Here is a 19,171-nt window from a genome sequence, read left to right as displayed (position 1 = left end):
CACCTGCTCCTTATTTTAAAAACAACTGAAGTTACTGTTGATACAGAATCTGACTGACTGCGGTGGCTAGGAAGTACAAAACCAAACTCTTCTGCAGTGGAAGGACGTCTGTAACCGAGCTCCTACTTTCTTTTTACCTCTCAGCTCATCAGTATGTATGCTGTGTGTATGGTGTGGCCAAACAGCGCCTTTCTGAAAAGTTGAAAGATTTTGGCCGCATAAAAAAGGCGGAGCTTCCGGAAAAAAGACACTTGGCGCTGCGCTTTTTGTCCAGGCGGGACGACTGCTGCTGAGATTCACTCTCTACTCACTGAAAAAAATTGAAAAAAACGCTGGCGCTCAGAAAAAAACGCTCCGTGCCAGCTGAACAGAAAACACCAAAAAGTGTTTTTATGTGACGTCAGGAGAAATGTTATTCATGATACATTTAAATTAATTAACTCTGCAGGGTCGTAAAGGGAATGTGTCATGAACAGCTTTAAATGAGGAGTTAACAGCGTTGTGTTTGAATGCACTCAGTTTTTATTAAGATCAACTCGCAGATGGTCAACAGAAGCTGTCGATTTCTTTCTTCATGTCCTGGAAAATAAAAAAACGAAAAACGATTTTTGTTGACATGAAGCCTGCGTATATTTGTTGATGAACCCTGCTGCTGTGTTTGTCGTCGTACCTGAACCATCTGCGTCTTGTTGTAGCTGTCTCTGTGTTTGTAGATGCTCTGAGCCAGCAGAGCGTAAAGCTTCTCCAGCGGCTCCACCTCGGCGCCATCGGTTTTAACCACGACTCTGCTGAGGAGATCCTAAAAAAAAAAACACATGACACAGAATCACTCTTTAACCACCATCCCGTCACTATGAGGTTATTTTAAACATGCAGCATGTTTGAACTCTGCAAAAACAAGAACTCATTTTCAGGCCTGATGCTGCTCGTTAACAAACCTTGTTAACGAGCCAATCGGGGCTCAGTCGGCAGGTTCAATATATATTTAAATAATAAACATGTTGCCTTTCATTAAAGTTGACCTAGCCTTTTAAACTCTCATATAGAGCTTCAACGCTGGATGTCCAAACTAAACGTGGGCAAAGATTAAAAACGTATGTGGGAGTAATCTCAGGATGAGTCTGCAGAGGGCGCTAAATGCTGACATGAGACTGAGAATATCAGGAGACAGCTTCAGGCCTCTTCGTAGGCGGTGAATCCTCCTACATAGACTCTCTTCTCCCAGACCTGGAGAGCGTTAGACTCACCATCAGCTTGTTGTGATCGACGACCAGCCGCTGTGTTTCCTCGTCCAGGTTCTCCTCAGATCTGCCTCTGCTGAACATCTGCATCTGCTCCAGAGCCGCTTTGTTGGCTCTGCTCTCGGACCTGGGACACTTCTCTGAGGAGGAGACACAAGAGGAGGAGACAGAAGAGGAGGAGGAGGACGAGAGGAGACACAAGAGGAGGAGACAGAAGAGGAGCAGGAGGAGACAGAAGAGGAGGAGGAGGAAGAGAGGAGACACAAGAGGAGGAGACAGAAGAGGAGCAGGAGGAGACAGAAGAGGAAGAGGAGGAGGAGGATGAGAGGAGACAGAAGAGGAGGAGACACGAGGAGGAGAGGAGGAGACAGAAGAGGAGACAGAGGAGGAGGAGATGGAGAGGAAGAGGACATGGAGAGGAGACACAAGAGGAGGAGGACATGGAGAGGAGGAGGAAAGGAGGAGGAAGACATGGAGGTGGAGGAGGACAAGGACATGGAGAGTAGGTGAAGAAGGAGGAGACACAAGAGGTGGAGACAGAAGAGGAAAAGGAGGAGGAGGAGCACATGGACAGGAGGGGTTAGAGGAAATGTTCTTAAAGCAATTTAACTTTCATGAAGATCAGGAGGCCAAGCGGGGATCAAACTTTGCAGATGTTCACAGACACAGTCAGCAGGTTAAGACGAGCAGGAGCCGAGTTTTCATGTTTAGACAACAAGAAGCAGTCAGGACAAAATGTCAAAGAGGATTTTTAGATTTTCCTTCCTTTGATTTAATAATAAAAACATTTTTTGTATTTTAAATTTTGTCCCAACAGCCTTACTGCCACGCCGGACAAATCGGAGCAACAACAAAGAGACACTCTGACAGTTCTAGCCTTTAATGCTACGTGTTGTTGGACATCTTTAAGGTATAAACAAAGAGCAAAAAAGAAAAAGTCTGGATAAAGTTGGGGTATACCAACGGTATTTTGTGCATGGGTAGGAAGACGCTCTATGAACAGACCTCTGTGTTTGAAGTTATTGAACAATCCTCTTTAGACTGTAAACAAAGACAAATTCAACTTATATCTTTAAACTGGACATCGTTTGGTGTTTATCAGAATAACTTCTACCTGAATATCTGCAGTCAGCTGTGAGACTCTTTCCTCTCTGAAGCTCATGAAGGATTCATTTGGTCTTTTTGTTGAACCTTTGTTGTGAAATGACTGACTGTAGACTAACCCAAAATCTCCTCATGAAGTGCTCTAACTGTTGATTTCTTTTAGGGTGCAGCTTTGATAAAAGACTCAGAGTCAGTCTGCTTTGAAGCCTGGAGCCCTGCAGGTTGAAGCTTGTTCAGAAGCAGAAGCAGCGCTCAACCGTCACTTTACATCTGCAGAGCTTTGAAGCTGCGGCGCTCGGCCTCAGTCCGGTGCGAAGCGGTTAGCAGAGCGTCTTTTCTGCAGCATCATCTCACACATACAGACCTGTTGTTCTCAAACAAACCCCGTTCACCATCCTCCTCCTCTTCAGGGGGGTCTTTGAGGTGCGGGTTCGAACCCTCAGGATGCTGTTTGGTTTTGGACGGTGGTACCCGTTCAAGATTCCATTCTGCATATCTGCAATGCCGTTTGAGTGGACGTAACGGCCATTTGTGGCAGCTGCTGGTCGGCCCCGCTCCCTGGAGCTGCTCTCTGACAGGTCAGATTCAGATTCCCTGCTGGAAAACGATGAGGGAGAGGAGGAGGACGAAGGGGAGGCATGGACGGGGTGCTTCTTTTTCTTGGGTTTTGGTATGATGCCGGTGCTCCACTTGGATTTCCTCGGTTTGAAACGCTTTTTCTTACGAGCTGCAGGGAGACACGGGGGCGGGGGGGCAGGGAGGTGAATTAAAAAGCAGGAGGTGAAAACTGGAGGAGGCTGAGGGCACTCAAACCTCCTCTAACTCCTCTCGATCTCCTCCTCTTCATCTCTTGACCTTTTCATTTGATCAGAACTCTTTCTCCTTTCTCTGTGATTTGTTTGTTTTGATTATAAAAACCATCAATGTTTAGCATAATTAGGGGTGTGGCTGAGCTGACCGACGGGAGGGCGTGTTCACTTTGTTTAAATCCTGTTGCTAGCCTTAAACTGAGGGCTTTGTTCGTGATGTTTTCATTGTTTGGAATATTTTGGCTCGATTGGTGTGTTTCTTCAACTATGATATTCATTCCACCATTTAAGCTCCGCCTCCTCGTCTGCTTCTCCATAATTTTTACTACGACTAGATCGCCTCATTAGGCTTCATAACGACTCGCCGGGAACCACTGAGACTACATCCAGGTTTTATACAGTCATTGGTCGTTCCTCAGAGCCGACTCACCTCCGGGGCTTCTGGTGGAGCTATAGACGCCGCCAGTTTCGTCTGAGAGCGCCTCAGTGCCGCAAGAAGCTAGAGGAAAAATGAAAGTGTTTCATGAAGATTAGAGATTCAGAGTATCTGTGTACACACACCTAACACACACGCACACAACTAACAAACACACCGAGCACACACACACACACACACAGACACACACACACATACAGACACACACAGCTGTCTCACCTCTCCTGATTCGGGACTCTCTGACGTCCTCACAGACTCGCTCAAAGTCTTCATCCAGCTCGTCTCTGATCATGGCGTGCACTGTGTCCTTCAGGGCGCACGCCCGGTGACGGATGTGACGGTCTGATAGGCGCACACACACACACACACACACACACACACACACACACACACACACACACACACACACACACACACACACACACACACACACACACACACACACACACACACACACACACACACACACACACACACACACACACACACACACACACACACACACACACACACACACACACACACACACACACACACACACACACACACACACACAGTTAGCGTACTGAACGTTTTGTTCAGCGGGTCATTTCTCCGTGAGTGGCCGCAGACATGTGACCACATGCGGGGTGTAATAACGCAGTAACACCGAAGGGTTTGAATGTTGTGGATGTTTTTCTTTTTAACTCTTCATCGTCTCACCCATGGGGTCGCTGTCTGGGTTGTACTCAAGGGCGTTCTGCCAGATGAGGTCTGCATCGCTCATGAACTCTCCCACAGTGACGTACCTCTGCTCGTCGATGTTGGTCAGCAGGGTGGAGAGGTCCATGGGCCTCCTGATCACCGTCATGTAATCCGGCACCTGCAGGACACGCAGAAACGGACATGAGATGAGTTTGTACTCAACACCTTCAAACCGTTTTTGATCTGTTCCAGGATTTTCACAACATGTTAGGACTTAGTTTGTAGAATTACAGAAGTCAGACCATTGCCAAGTTCATGCAGTGATGGTTAGTTTAAAAAGATGTGTTTAGAGACATGATTTGAGGAGGATGATGAGGTCTGCTCTGGTCAAAACATTGTGATGAATTAAAACATTATGTGGCATTTGGGCGAGTGTGTGGGCACATCTTCCTCAGTCTGCTGTTTTAGCATGGCCCTGCACCTACGTGATGTTCATATAACTACCTTCTTTTTCAAGAGACACGATTTGAAAATGGAGAGAGAGTTGATGTTACGGATGTCTGGTGGGAGGGAATTCCAGAGGTGGGGGGGCAGAGCGGCTGAAGGCTCTGGACCCCATGTTGGTGGCTGTGTTGATGAGCAGGAGTTCAAAATCGCTTACCTCCTCTATGTCGACCGGTTTGGTGAAGGCCTTGAAGCGACGATCGAGAGACAGACGCTCGATGACGTTACGCAGGAAGAGGCGGAGCTCCCGCAGCACGTCCTCCTCCTGCTCCTCCAGACGACAGCGCTCCTCATCGGGTAGCAGACGGGGGGGAGACAGGGGAGCAAGGGGGAGGACCTCCATCACCTGAGTCACTGAATGATGGAGGAGGTGAAACAGATCTCCTTTATTCTCTTGTTTAATCCTCTAACTCAAGTAAAAAGCCTCTTAACAACACAGGGTTACGAACGTGAGTCTGTCTTTGAGGGCGGGGCCTCGCCTGCCTGGTTCAGGATGAGGTCCTGAAAGAAAACGTTCCTCTCCTGATGGGTGGGAGTGCTGACGGTGTAAAGCTCCCCGTACTCCTCCCGAAACAGAGACTGGATCTGAGGACACAAGTCAGAGCTCTATCACTATGATTTGTTTCTCCTAAAATGATTTTGTTTAATGGAGATTGCCGTCCTGCAGACAGAAGCAGCCGAAAGTTTGAAATGCATTCTTAGCTTTCTTCAAACCACCTGCTCACCTCTGGGTCCAGCTGCTGATGGGGGAGGCTGCAAGTGGCGAGGAGGAGGACGGGGGAGAAGGAAGGGATGCTGCCCAGTAGACTGAGGAAGGAGGCCCTCAGTGCCGGCCCCGCGATCTCCCACCACTGCTGAATGTGGGGCAGGTAGAGGACGCTGGGAGATGTCCGCTTGGCCTCGATGAACACCTGTGGAAGTAGAAATGTGTTCTGTTTTATTTCTGTGTTTGATCATTTTGTAAAGTCTGTTAAAGTGGAAAAGAAATAATACAGCACAGTGTGTGGCATTAATTATAATGCAGTTACTCTCTATCACCACCCGATGTCGCCAAAGGAAGAGCAAATATGTTTTTAAGAAGGACAACAGCCTTGGATTTCTTTAAAAGAGTGTTTGATTTATGTTTTCATTGAATTGTTTTTCCTTCTCTGTCATATGAAACCTCAAACCTCCTGTTACCTGAAACATCTGCTCCCTGCTGGTTCTTACCTTTACGGTTTGGTTACAGATTCTCTACTTTATTACATTTTAACCGAGGTATTTCTAAGCCAGGGCCCTTTATGTTGCATATTTTTGGGTTAATATGAGAGATAAGATTTCTATTTTTGACCAGAAGAGCTGCGACAAAACTCGTTTAAAAGCTGCCAGTGATTTTTACGCAGCAGATCACAGAACTCGCTGGTTCACTGCTGCCTCACTCAGTTTGTTAGTTTGTGTTATTGTGTGACTGTGTTTGATTTGTTGGTTAAGATGTATGTGACACAAAAACAAGCTAAATGAGGAAACATGGACGAGCTAATCTGTTGTTCTGTGAGCTAAAATAACTGTTTCCTCAATGGAGTCTAGCAGCTCTTCGGGAAGCGATGTGACAGTGGAAAAATTCTATCTCTGTAAGAATCCTCTCTGTAATGTTGTCTCTTACTGACAAAAGAGGAACTTTTAGTCTGCGTTTTTCTGCTCTCAGAGATTACATATCAGCCACAAGTCACCTCCTGTAACCTGCTGGAATAAATGGTTTCCCGCACTGATCAGTCATTTAGAACCAGAAACATGCTAAAAGAAGGAGCCTGAAATTAAAGACATTCTTATTCTAAGTTGGGCAGAGGACTCACCTGAGCGCAGGCCTCCTCCGGGGAGGTGCTGCTCACTCCAAACAGCAAGGCAGAGTCCAGGCTGTGGACGGTGAAACGCTCCAGAGCGTGCAGGATCGCAGGAGCCAGGTGGGAGGTCTGACCGGCACCGGGACGACCCGCCAGGAGCATCCTGGGGCGGTGTGACGTCGGGTGTCTTACTGCACTCCTGCAGGAAGAAAGGAGAGCAGTGAGACAGGGAAAAAAACGGGAGAGAATGAAGCTTAGATGAGCCGAGAGGAGAAAAATCACAGAGGAAACAGGATAGTAAGGAAGCAGATTTAAAGAATATAATTTCTGTCTCATAATTGGGGTTTTTATTTAATCTTAAGTGAACCAGATTTAACACCTGTGTAAGAAATGGAAATAATGTTGTCATTCATTGCAAAGATTGCAGCTTCTGTGCAGATTTAAAATAAATATGAATCAGAATAAAAAATTTAACTTATCAGGTATATTTGATTTTTTTTTAATAAAATCTGGATGAGAGTTTGATCCGACTCACCTGGCAAAGTGCAGGAACTTTGAGCTCTTGGAGGAAGAGGGGGTGGAGATGCTGGACGTGCCTGAGCTTGTGTCACTTCCACATATTAGGTCGTCGTCGAGGACACCAGATGTCAGATCTGGTGTAAAGAAAATGTCAGGTGATGTCACATTTAATGGTAAACGGTACATGGACTTCTAGACTTCTGACTACTCAAAGCGCTTTCACACCGCAGGTCACACCTACACATTCACACAATGATGATACACAATGAGTCTTTCATTTTCTTTTGCCAAATGTTAAAGAAGCACATCAAATTAATTCAGTCATTAAGGTCGTTTATCTTTAAACCCTTTGTGTTTTTGACTTTCATTGATTCATGCTAAGATAAATAAAGCACTTGTTTATGAAATCGACTGGTGTGGTTTTTTTTAACTAAAGTAAATTTTGTAATTTAAAGTAAAAAATGGACTTGAGCTTGTATATTTCTTTTCTAGTATTCTGACGACTCAAAGCGCTTTAACACCGCAGGTCACACCTACACATTCAAACAATGTTGATAGAGACTGCTGAGTAAAGAGTCCATCAGTATTAACTCATCCATTAATACACATTACACGCCGCCGCCGAAGCAGTGGGAGCAACTTGGGGTTAAGTTTCTTGCCAAAGGACACATCGACATGTGGCTTCAGGAGCCGGGGATCGAACTCCTGATCTTCCGGTTGAGAGACTAAAGACTCTACCAATGAGCCAAAGCCACCCCAATCAGGACTAAAGCAGCAGTAGCTGCTCAGGTTTTCCTCTTAGACTCACCTGGATCCCTCTTCCTCTTCATCCCCTGCTGGGCGTGAGGAAACAGCCTCTGCAGAGCCTCCAGGATGTCCTGCAGGGCGGCGCCCAGCAGCGGCTGAACCACAGCTGACAGAGGTTTTGCGGGCGAAGCCGCGAGGCGGTGGGAGGACGGCGTCATCTTCCTCATGGCAGATAAAAAGTCGCAGCTGCTGACGGCGATGGAGGAGACGTCCAGAAGGAGCTTCTGGGAGGTGCCGTAGATCTGAGGGTAGCGGCGTCTCAGGGCACAGAGAGCCGCCTCTGTGCACACCGCTCTGATGTCAGCACCGCAGTAACCTACCAGAGAGGGGGGCGTGTTAAGGAAGAGAGCCAACCAACAATTCATTAAAGGGGGAAACTGTGATTTTTAAATCCGGGTCAGGGTGAGTCCTTGTTTTGCCCCTTACAGGCTCAGGTTGTTTTCTCTTTAATGTCTCAAGTGTGCAACATTAAAGAAAGGATTCCTGCAGAGAAAGCCCTTTTTCTTACAGAGGAAGATGATTATTCAAAGCTGCTGCTTTGCTGCTTTCGATTTGTCTTAGGGTCCGTGTCCACCTAGCGTTTTTTTCTGAGCGCCAAAACTTTTTTTCAACTGTTTTCAATGAGGAGAGAGCGTTTGCAGCAGCAGGACAAGAAGCACATCCCCTGGCTTCCCTTTTCCGAGCGCTTTGAGTTGAAAATCTTTAAACTTTTCAGACAGGCGCTGTTGGCATCACCGGCGCTCTTTTCAAATGTTTGATATTCCCTGTATTTTTGTCTCTTAAGGATCATGCGCTGTACCCACATCCTCCTCGCTCGGATATAAAACATACAGTAAAAAGCAACAAAGCATGTCGGACATACAGCGGCCGTTTAGAAGTGACCTTTGTCATGCAGAGCTTCATCCAAACATTCCCGAGCTCACAGCCAGCGCTTTTCTGTCCAAATCCGCTTTGGGGACACAGAGCCTAATGCTGCCTCAAATAGGTTGTTTTTGGCCTTTTTGCCTTTATTGGATAGGACAGCTGAAGAGAGACAGGAAGTGCCGGGAGGAGAGAGTGGTTGAGGACATCCAGCAAAGGGCCGAGGTCGGATTCGAGCAGCCACTGTGATGAGATCTACAGCCTCTCTACATGGGGCACGCGACATAACCCCTTGGCTATCCAGTGCCCCGTTCGAACAGAGTAGAGCATTTCTCTTTTCTGTCAAGCGTTTAAAAAATTAGGATTGGATCGTGTGTATACATCCATCTTATTTATAAAGACAACGTGTTTTTCTCCCTCTACAGTGTTAGAGAGCAGTTCGTCTACATCTCCTGTACGTGTTGTCATGTTTAGTCTCTCTCACCGACACATTTCTCTGCCAGTACATCGAGGAAGTCTTCAGACGGAGGAGGTTTCCACCGCATCGTGTGGATCTTCAGAATCTCTTTACGAGACTGAAATAGAAACAAAATAAAATAAAACATTCATGTGAGTTTGAGCAACTAATACGAAACAGACAAACTAACGATGATGATCCTTTAAACTTAGAGACATAAAATAAAAAAGTTTATTTTTGCACTCTGGATTTAGTAAATAAACAGACTCCACCTCTCTGTCCGGCAGCCCGAACAGGAACTCTCTGTCGAAGCGTCCGGGGCGTCGCAGCGCTGGGTCGATGGAGTCCAGCCGGTTCGTGGCTCCAATCACCACAACCTCCCCTCGGCTGTCCAGGCCGTCCATCAGGGCGAGCAGCGTGGACACGATGGAGCTGCAGAGCGAGACAAACTAACTTAAACATTCGTTCTTCATTGTCTCAGGTTTTCTCGGTTTCTATGAAAGACTCTCTGACCTGTGGATCTGATCCTGTCTGCTGGACCGGACCGGAGCTAGGCCGTCGATCTCATCGAAGAAGATGATGGAGGGACGCATCTGATACGCCTGAGGACAACACACACAAACACACTCAACCAGCAGACTCAGCAGATAAAGAAACTGTATATCTGTATTCAGGGTTCAGGCAGCAATGAGCAGGTTAATAAAGAAGCTTGTTCTTGTTCTTCTTCTTTTTTCTACACTGAAAGTTTGAGTAACAAAAACCGAAAGACCAGAACTTACTTACTTACATGCAGCAGGCTCCAAATTCCAACCACTACTCAGTAACATTTACTGATTCTTACTGTGTTAGAACTCAAGCTTATGCTTTAATAGTTAAGGCCATGTTCACACTGCCAGCACCTTTTTTACATACAAGCCTATGGAAAAAGGAAAAAGGATGACGCCTTTTTAAAAAGAGCTGCGCCCAATGCCTTTTTCAGTTTAATTATTTCAACTTTTCAAAAAAGCGCTGGGTGACGTCAAGCGCCTTTCTAGCAGCTGACCAAACAATCGGGTCAGTGCACCCTCATCCGTCAACACCCACCGTCTGCGTTCTCAGTCCGCAGCACGGAGAGCACAGCCGGACAGCTGGAGTACGGAGACAAAGGAATTTCTGCAGTAATTTTACAGATTCACTCACGACAGCACAAGATAATATGTACGTGGTATAAAACTCAATACGAACCTTATAAACACATAAACAAACACACAAACGGTTGTTTTTCTGAACCGTCAAAACGAAGGGTTTTATTCTGAAAATAAACCGGATGTTTGTTCTTTTCTGTTCTCTTTGCCATAGGCTAGATCCCATTATTAAGGTTACAGAACACTCGCGCATAAGCGCTCAAAAGGCGCTGAAGGCAGCACTTCTTTCTGAAAAAAAGAAGTCCGGTGTGAACACGGCATAAGGTCACGTTTTGGAATTAATCATGGAGCTGTGATCTGTGGGCAGCCAGCAGGGGGCAGCATAGAGCCCTCAGGTGCATTCTTAGTGTGTTTGCAGTCTTTTACCTGCTCAAAAAGTAGCCGCAGCTGTCGCTCTGACTCGCCCACCCACTTGCTGAGGCAGTCGGCTCCCTTCCTCATGAAGAAGGACACCTTCCTGTTGCCGTGGCTACACTCGTTGGCCAGTGCACGGGCGACCAGCGTTTTCCCAGTCCCCGGAGGTCCGTAGAAGAGACAACCTCTGGAGAAAGACGGAATACAAATGTTGATTGATTCTTTCTCTAATCTAATATAAAGTACCAGGAAAGTATCCTGTGAATAATCAGTATGTGGTCACCTGGGAGGCTGGATCTTGAAGTTGTCAAAGACCTCTGGATAGAGAAGAGGAAAGACGACCATCTCCTTCAGAGCCGAGATGTGACACGACAGACCCCCGATGCTATTAAAGCCCACCTGAGGAGGAAAGGAAGGAAGGAAGAAAGGAAGGAAGGAAGGAGGGGAGACAGGATGTCACTCTGTCAGAATCCAGAAACCATTCAGTGATAACTAAATAAATAATAAAAAGACTGCTCTAGAAAAGTGAAGCCAAAACATTTAGAGCACCTCCTGCTGACTGGCTGCAGTATAGGTCATAAGGATAAAAAATCCAAACACACGTCAGATAAATGTTTCTCAAACATGGTTTCTGTCTTTATAGTGTTCTCTTATCGTGATGATTTATGTCGCAGTGTTCATTTATTAGAGAAGTTTAGTTTTAATTTGTTATTTGATGATTTAATGAGAATGATCGATAGCTGTGTTGGCCAAAGAGGCTTCTGTGTTGCTGTGTGCAGCGGATAATCAGAGTGCAGGAGGAACGGTGTAACAAACACGAACACAAGAGCCATTAAATTTTCATCACTGTGAGAGTCTGCTTTAAACTGAGACAAGAATCTGCTGTGGACTGAACCCACCTGAGCGACCTTTGACCTTTTAGCAGGAAGTTAAATGTGTGTTTTGGTGGGAGAAAGGGGTCGGACATTAATACCAAGGCAGAGTCTTCAGCACTGAGCAGACTCTGGATCTGAATGATGTCAGTATGTCAGCACCCTTCATGGGGGATATTTTGGTTTCACTTTTTGTACGAGAGGAGGAGGTGGAGTTGCGTTGTCGATCTTTATAAACAGTCAGTGGTTTCTAACTCACTGATTGGTCGATGGCCATGGGATCGATGTCAGCGAGACCGACTCCTGATCTCATCTTGTCCCTGCGAGTCCCGAAGAGATCGTCAGTACGCAGGCCGAGAGGGCGACAGCTGTCAGAGAGAACACAAAACCGAAACAAGTTTTTTGCTGATTTTCCTTAAGTGGCAGACCTTTTACAGTTATTTCCTTCAGCACTAATAAAGTTTGATCTCATCCCGTCTTATTAAACTAGAATCTTTCTCTAACGAGGGACCATGAGGTGTGTTTGTCCTTTTGTGAAGTGTAGTAAGACTTCATGTTGTCGTCTCTCAGCGTCATCGGTTACCTACTAACCTTCCGGGGACTTTTCCCATGTTTTGCACGTCATCGTCAGAGTCGTTGTCAGATTGATTGGAGCGGGCGCTCTTTGTGGGTCTGGAGGATGAAGAGGGGAAAAAAAAGTTAATGACTCTCTTTGAAACCGTCTTATATAATAATATTTCTTTATTAACTCAAAAGCCAAAAGTAATCTGAGACAAGATTCAACGGCACCGTCTTATTATCTCCATCAGGTGAGTTTGAAAAATAAACAAACTGTGAAAATGTCCACACTCATAACAAATACATCGATATATAAAAGAGAGAGAAAGAGACTGACCTGAAGGCTGCTCTGCGGGTCGTGTTCGGTCCTGAGGCGCTGATCCTGAACATTCCTCTTAGGAACTCTGAACGAGGAAACAACCACTTCAAAAAAACAAAGCAACAACTGAACACACACTCATATTTGGCAAACCGCGGGGGCGTCCAAAAAGGCCGTGAGGGGGACTGAAATTGAAACTTCATACAGATATAATGTAATATCTTACAGATAAGCTCAAATGTTTAATTCCAGCTTCCTTCTATCGTCTTTAAAAGCTAGATGTTTTCTGTCTTGTGTCCAGAGGTAATGAAGACGTTAAAATTATTGTGAAACTTTATGTGACTTGTTCTGAATAATTCATGCTCATTGTTTCGTGGGAATGTAAAGATTAATCGTGAGGCAGTTAAAAATCGATTGAAAGGTGTCAAGGTTCACATCGATTCTCTAAAAAACAAATCGCAGTTATTTAGTTTTATTTTCTATATGGCGCCAGATCACAACCGAAGTCATAAGGATACCTGTCCTATAGAACAGATCTATACCTCGTCTTTTTATCAAACGAAATAGTGTTATGTTATTTATCTTATTTACGGCATGTAATTTCTGTCTCTACATACGCACGCACGTACGCACGCAATTGTTCAGTTATTATATTGACTGCTGTCATTTACTTTTCTTCAGTCTCATTTTGTTAAATAAATTGCAAGATAATCGGATCGTGAACCCAGTATCGTGAGTCGAGTGAATCGTTACATCCCTACTGTTTAGGTTCTGACCATTGCTGGGTCCCTGGTAGAGCGACGACGCCTGGCTCAGTTTAGCGTCAAAGTTCTGGCTCACGCTGCAGCTGCTGTCCTCGTCTACGGCCGGCTGTGGGTTTGTGTCGTCCTCGTCGACTGCACGTAAAAGGAAAGGACACAACAGGAGATGTTTAGAAAGGATTTACTTAACTCTTCTCTTTCATTTTTATTGACCCTCCGTCTCTCGCTCTGTGTACTCACCCTCGTCATGCTCGCTGTCACTGACAATTCCCTGTGGCGGCACTGGAGTTCTGCTCCTCTGGGCTTTAGAGTAAATCTTCTACAATTCATAAAAATTAAAAATAAAACACATTAAGACACAAAAACACAAAGAAAAGGACACATCCTTCTCCCACAGTGAGATGTTGCTTCCTGCTCAGTGTGAGGATTATTTTTTTAGGCAGAACCTTTATGTTTTTTTGGAGTGTAATTGAGAAAGAGAGAAACAGTTATCGGGGCGCCGTATAGAGTCGTATAGAGTTCAGTTATGTAGCACGCCCCATGTGGAGGTTATCAATGCAGCGACCATTGGTTCGAATCAGACCTCGACCCTTTGCTGCAAGAGTTCAGATGTTTAAGTTCCATAAATTCACGTGATGCAAATGTTGTAAACTGTGATCTAAATATCAATCATAAATAATCTTGATGAGGACTTTTGCCATCATCGAGCAGTGATATTTTACAGCGGAAACAGCTGCTACGTCGCTTTCTTCAAACCACCAGACTCCATTGACAAAAACAATCGATTGACACAGTCTGTCGCTGCTATGCTGCTGCCTCTTTCTGTTAGTTTTTTTTGGGGGAGGAGTTTGAGCCTTAAAGGCTTTATATGCGATTTTTTGATCCAGCAGATGTCGCCCTTGAGCACCAGCATGAAACCAAAACAACTTGCGGTGCATTGTTGTGTTAGCATGCTAATGCTAGCGATCTTTATTATGCTCGTATCTTCATACTGCATGTAAATTTACTCGAAATGAGCATGATCTAGAAACGCAGTTAAGCAGTGAATACAGTATGTTATTCTTCTTTTCTCTAGTCCCTCAATTAAACAACTTTTATTCGCGAGGGGAGGAGTCAGCCACCGTCCCGGCGATATAAACAAGCTGAAAATATGACTCGGAAAACTCCGAAAACATTACAGACAGTGGGACTCGGGTGTTACACCCATTGTAGACAGTCATTACTCACAGAGTTGTTTTCAGAGGATATACTTGATTTCTATTATATTTAAGTTTGAAAAATTGCATATAAAGCCTTTAATGTATCATATCCAAATTAAGTGTTTAAAAGCAAAACAACACAAACAAACAAAGACAGCAGAAAGCCGCTGGTCATGAAGGTTAAACTGCAGTTTTTGTGAACAGAGTCTGGAGACTTTTAAAAAGGTTTTTCTATAAAGAGGTCTATCTCTGTAATGTTATCAGATACTTGGAAATAAAAAGATTTAGTTTCAGTTGTTTACATTTTGTGACTTCATGTGTCAAAAACACGCAAACATGAAAATAAGGGCTGGTGCTCGCCGGGGTTCGGCCTCCATCCAATGTGGTGCCAGCTGATAGAGATTTTTTTTACCCGATCAGGGTGCAGCTGTGAGCCCCGCCCTCACCAAGACCTGATAAGAGAGGCAGCACGGGCCGAGGGGCGCAGAGTGTGTAAACAAGGCTTCAGCTGTGGTTTTAACGCTGAGTATGAAGAGGATGTTATACAGACTACAGGAAACTTCTCTGTGTTCGCTCACACACCTCGACATTGAATACTTTAACAAACCTAATCTTCACAAATCAAAACAAATAAAGACTTGAGACCTGATGGAGCTAATCTGAAGTCAGATTTAACGGTTTTAAAAGGATTACTGAATAAAGCAGAGCAGCTGACGATAAAGACTCTCTGAAGCTTTGTGGATTAATCAGAGGAAGGAATCTGTTTTTCTGCAGACGTGTTGCTGTAGGTTATTAAGCTTTTTTTTAATAATGAGCCGTTTATTTAACTCGACTATACCGAGTTGAATGCAGAAGACGCTTGCTTTAAAAAACTAACAAACAAAAACAAACTAAACCAACGTTTCTATCGGCATCAATCACACAGATTTTAAAAGTGCATAAAACAGAAAAAGTTGAAGCCGTATTTTTGGCATGCAGCCACTTAAAGCAGCTCGGAGCAAGTTTAAAGCATCATGAATAAAAATTGTCTCACTCCTTCATCGTTGTTACTGAGCAGCCTCTTCTTCATGGAGTCCATCGTGTTCAGGACGGGCCAAGCCACACTGCAGAGAGACGCGAATCACATAATCATCATGTCGATCAACATTAAACAAGTGTGTATATAAAGTGTGTGTATGCCCTTTGTCGTAAGAGACTTCAGGAGATAACTGATAGTTGAACGTTGCTTTAGTACATAACAGCTCGGATGTGGTGTATCCTGTAAAATAATGTTTTCTCTTGATAAAAGACACCGTCTTACTGTGAAAGTTCAAACTCTAAACATTGTAGAGAGCTGTCTCCCCCCGCCCCCTCCTCTCTAGAGTCGATGCTCACGCAGGTTACCATGTGGTGGACACTGAAGCTTCAGTGTTTAGCCAGCTCTGCATCGGTCTGTAAACCTTTCTGTGTTCTAACCTCTCTCCATTTTTCAAACGCATGAGCACGTTTCTGCTCGTGGAGCTTATTAGAAACATGCAGAGGCCTGTGGCTGAATGTCATTCCACACCCTCTCTCTTCTTTTGATTTATGACTCTATCCGCTGTCCTGTCTCTCATTGAGGCATAATAAGCCCAAAAATAAAATGAAGCTTTAAGTGTTTTTTCTCTTTTCTGCTCTGAGCCGTCGTCTTACTTGGTGCTGATGCCGTCGAACATGTTGGAGGCTTCATATCTGTCGGTCGGTTTGGTTGTGCGGGTGCTTCTCCTCAGCCCGTCCTGCCTGTCTGAACACACACATACACTCAAACAAGTTAATGCAAGTGTGCAACAAATAAATAATCAATTGTGTATTTTTTATCTTCCAGGTGTTTGTGTTCACAGGTGATGTCATCGTGCTTACCTGTGCCCTCGAGAAGCCTCTGAGATTTCCTGATTTTCCTGAGAACACAAAATGAGTGAGCAGAAGAAACTGGGATTTATGTGATTTATGTTTCATGAACATGAAGGCAAGGTTTGAAGAGGCTGCCCGTATGTCTTTGTACATAAATTAAACCCGACTTCATCCTGATTTATGTATTTTAAGGATGATCATTATTTTCAAGGCGTTAATCCGACCTGATGATTCCTCTCTCTGGTTTCCATTCTTCTTTTTCCGCCTCGCATGTTTCTGAATCGACGTGATTTGGTTTATCATCCTCGCTGGTATATCCCTGAAAAACACATCACACGGCGCAGAAGTCTCAGTTTGTTGTTCAACTTAAAGTCAGAGAGGCAAAGTATGAAATGGATACAAACACAACACTGCACACACTTATTCGATATGAAAGTCAGGGAGAGACAAAATGACAGAAGATGTTATTTAACCGATTCAGGAAGTTTACAGAAGCAGAACAGAAACAAGTGCAGATGAAAACAGAAGGAAAAATAGAATTTAAGTTAGAGATGGGATAGATACCATCTTATATCAGTATTTGGTGAGATATTTACATATCAGATATCGGACTGACCACGTCAATCAAATGTCACCGATCAAGAAAGATGGTTAATCACTTTAAAAGGTCCCATATTATACAAAATCCACTTCACCATGTTGTTTACTAATGTGTGTCTCTAGTCTGTCTACAAACCCCTCAATCATTAGAAAAGTCCATCCTCTCCGTCTTTTGCCTGCTCCACTTTTTAGAAAATGTGTGCTCAAACAGGCCATTTGGAGATTTACCCTTCCTGACATCACAAAGGGCAGTAACCCCTCCCCCAGGTGGGTGACACTCCCACAGCTAGGTGTTTGTTCTTCCCTCTGAGTCTGCCTTCTCACTGTAAACAATAGGACATGGAGCGAGAAAGACTGAGACACCCAAGCCCTTCCAAGAGAGGGGGTGTGGTCAGACACAGCTCATTTACATTTAAAGGTACAGACACAGAAACAGCCTGTTCTGAGCAGGGCTGAAATAGAGGGGTTTATAGGCATGATCAAAAACAAGATCAGAGTGGATTTAGAACAAGAAACTTCACACACAGGTTTTGAGGAGCTCTGAGACTTATTTACACTGGTTGAAGAGGAGGAGGATATGTGACCTTTAAACATTCTCAGCTCGCACAGTCTCACTTTGAAGACATTCAGCCTGAACTGAACTAAGAAGTGTCCAGAAGTTGTTGCTGCTTCCTGTTTGTATGTGAAGCCAGCACAAAGTTTGGATCATTTTAATTTTTATGCATTTAAATTAATTATTTTGCTATTTCAATCAGAAATGCCAGCCGGGTTTACTACAGCTTTATGTAAGCTAACAAGTAAAACCAACAACAAATTGATAAAATGAACACTAAAAAGACAGATTTACAATCAACAAGATTATACTGCCATTAACTCTGACATCACAGTTTCACCTCCACTTACAGTTCTTTTTTAATCAATATTTAATCAAGCAGACGTATTTAAAGAACTCACATGCTTTAAAAAATAAATTTAGCTCATAATGGGATTACTACACTTGATGTCAACTAGTAAACAAATACATTTATTAAAAATAAACAATCATGTAGTTATTGTATTTATAATCTATGATTTATATTTTCTAAGAATTATTATTTGAATTTTAATAACAATAAAGCTCTTAATACAACAAAAAATGTAACTATCACTGATCCACTGATTATTTTAACTTCCTATAAATAAATAAAAAATCTGATATATTTATTATAATATCATATGAGCTGTCAGTTATCGCACATTGTTTTTCTGACGATCTAGCAGTCATAACTGGAGCGTTATACAACTTGAATGATGCAGTGAAGCTTCAGTTCTGAAAAGGTTTAAACAGACAGACTCACATTGGACAGCCCGGAGTCCTCCTGCCGGGAGACCGTGCTCCTCTTCCGGGTCTCCGGTGTGCTCTGCGGCTGTGTCCCGGAGCACCCGGGCCGCCCGCTGCTCAGGTCGGCGTCCCCTCTGCCTCTACCGCGGAGGGTCACCATGGCAACGCCGCTAGCTACACGCAAGCTAACACGCAAACTGCTAACCTCGCCGGCAGTTTAACGGCGAAAGAGAGGCGAACAACCCGATAAAAAAAACACAGCAAACGTGGGGAGGACTATCTCACGTCTCCGCCGGTTGTTTTTCTGAGATATACCGGCCGGCAGCTCCGAGTATCTGAGCCGAGCTGACACTTTACACACACCCAAACACACTCTCGATAATCTGATACAGACACAGCACCAGCCCGCTGCTGTGAGCGTTCAAAAACATTTAAACCACGTCGCGTTTAACCGCCGCCCAGTGACGTCATGACGTAAATCAATTTTATTCATCAATATATATTTAAAATATAATAATTAATTAATATTTATCTGAATATTTACAGTCTATTATCTTTATCAATTTAAAATATATACATATATATATTATTTTTTAAATTAAAATTAACTACATTTAACACATTAGACAATATCATAGGCAAGACATAATTAAACAAAATAAGATACGTTAGTTATAAGTGTCGTTAAAAAAATCTCGTACGATATCGGGAAGAAGACTCTTTTTTTAAATACAAACTTTATTTAAATCGTTGTCCAGGACAATGAACAATTTTACATTCTTGCTCTTAGATTTATAAACAAAGGTAAATATGAGTGGTTTGTTCCTGATGTGAGAAGTTATATCAAACATGAGAAGCAAATTAGGTGTCAATAAAGAAACAATAATGAAGA

The 19,171-nt window shown here is 43.9% G+C and overlaps 1 protein-coding gene across 4 annotated transcripts; it reads right to left on the bottom strand.

Moving 5' to 3' along the window:
• Positions 1 to 499: 499 nt before the first annotated feature.
• On the bottom strand, positions 500 to 18,684 carry LOC109995669 (ATPase family AAA domain-containing protein 2). 4 transcript variants are annotated; one of them, XM_020649479.3, is made up of 28 exons: positions 18,296 to 18,682; positions 16,583 to 16,677; positions 16,368 to 16,405; positions 16,161 to 16,251; positions 15,523 to 15,592; positions 13,531 to 13,609; positions 13,306 to 13,425; positions 12,548 to 12,614; positions 12,244 to 12,324; positions 11,912 to 12,020; positions 11,064 to 11,179; positions 10,793 to 10,967; positions 9,756 to 9,844; positions 9,515 to 9,674; positions 9,270 to 9,360; positions 7,926 to 8,240; positions 7,134 to 7,251; positions 6,611 to 6,797; positions 5,504 to 5,689; positions 5,228 to 5,363; positions 4,936 to 5,132; positions 4,293 to 4,452; positions 3,810 to 3,932; positions 3,585 to 3,653; positions 2,710 to 3,072; positions 1,248 to 1,381; positions 671 to 799; positions 500 to 579 (listed from the first exon to the last, which is right to left on the bottom strand). In XM_020649479.3, the coding sequence occupies exons 1-28, from the start codon at positions 18,437 to 18,439 to the stop codon at positions 547 to 549; spliced, it is 3,675 nt and encodes a 1,224-aa protein (XP_020505135.2). In that variant the 5' UTR covers positions 18,440 to 18,682; the 3' UTR covers positions 500 to 546. The 4 variants fall into 4 exon arrangements, with proteins under 4 accessions (XP_020505135.2, XP_065804138.1, XP_020505137.2 ...); XM_065948066.1 differs by lacking the exon at positions 18,296 to 18,682 and adding an exon at positions 17,187 to 17,282; XM_020649481.3 differs by lacking the exon at positions 2,710 to 3,072 and having other exon boundaries at positions 18,296 to 18,683.
• Positions 18,685 to 19,171: the final 487 nt, after the last annotated feature.

The sequence above is a fragment of the Labrus bergylta genome, chromosome 19 (genome assembly GCF_963930695.1).
Source record: "Labrus bergylta chromosome 19, fLabBer1.1, whole genome shotgun sequence".
Classification (NCBI taxonomy): domain Eukaryota; kingdom Metazoa; phylum Chordata; class Actinopteri; order Labriformes; family Labridae; genus Labrus; species Labrus bergylta.
Note: the sequence above shows the minus strand (reverse complement) of the source record. Positions and strands in the feature narration are given on the sequence as shown.

Excerpts from the sequence above, each read along its gene's own strand:
- LOC109995669 (XM_020649479.3), bottom strand. The coding sequence starts at position 18,439 with ATGGTGACCCTCCGCGGTAGAGGCAGAGGGGACGCCGACCTGAGCAGC. Across the intron at positions 16,252-16,367 it reads GAGGCTTCTCGAGGGCACAG|ACAGGCAGGACGGGCTGAGG; the intron begins GTAAGCACGATG and ends GTGTGTGTTCAG. Across the intron at positions 13,610-15,522 it reads TCAGTAACAACGATGAAGGA|AAGATTTACTCTAAAGCCCA; the intron begins GTGAGACAATTT and ends TATGAATTGTAG.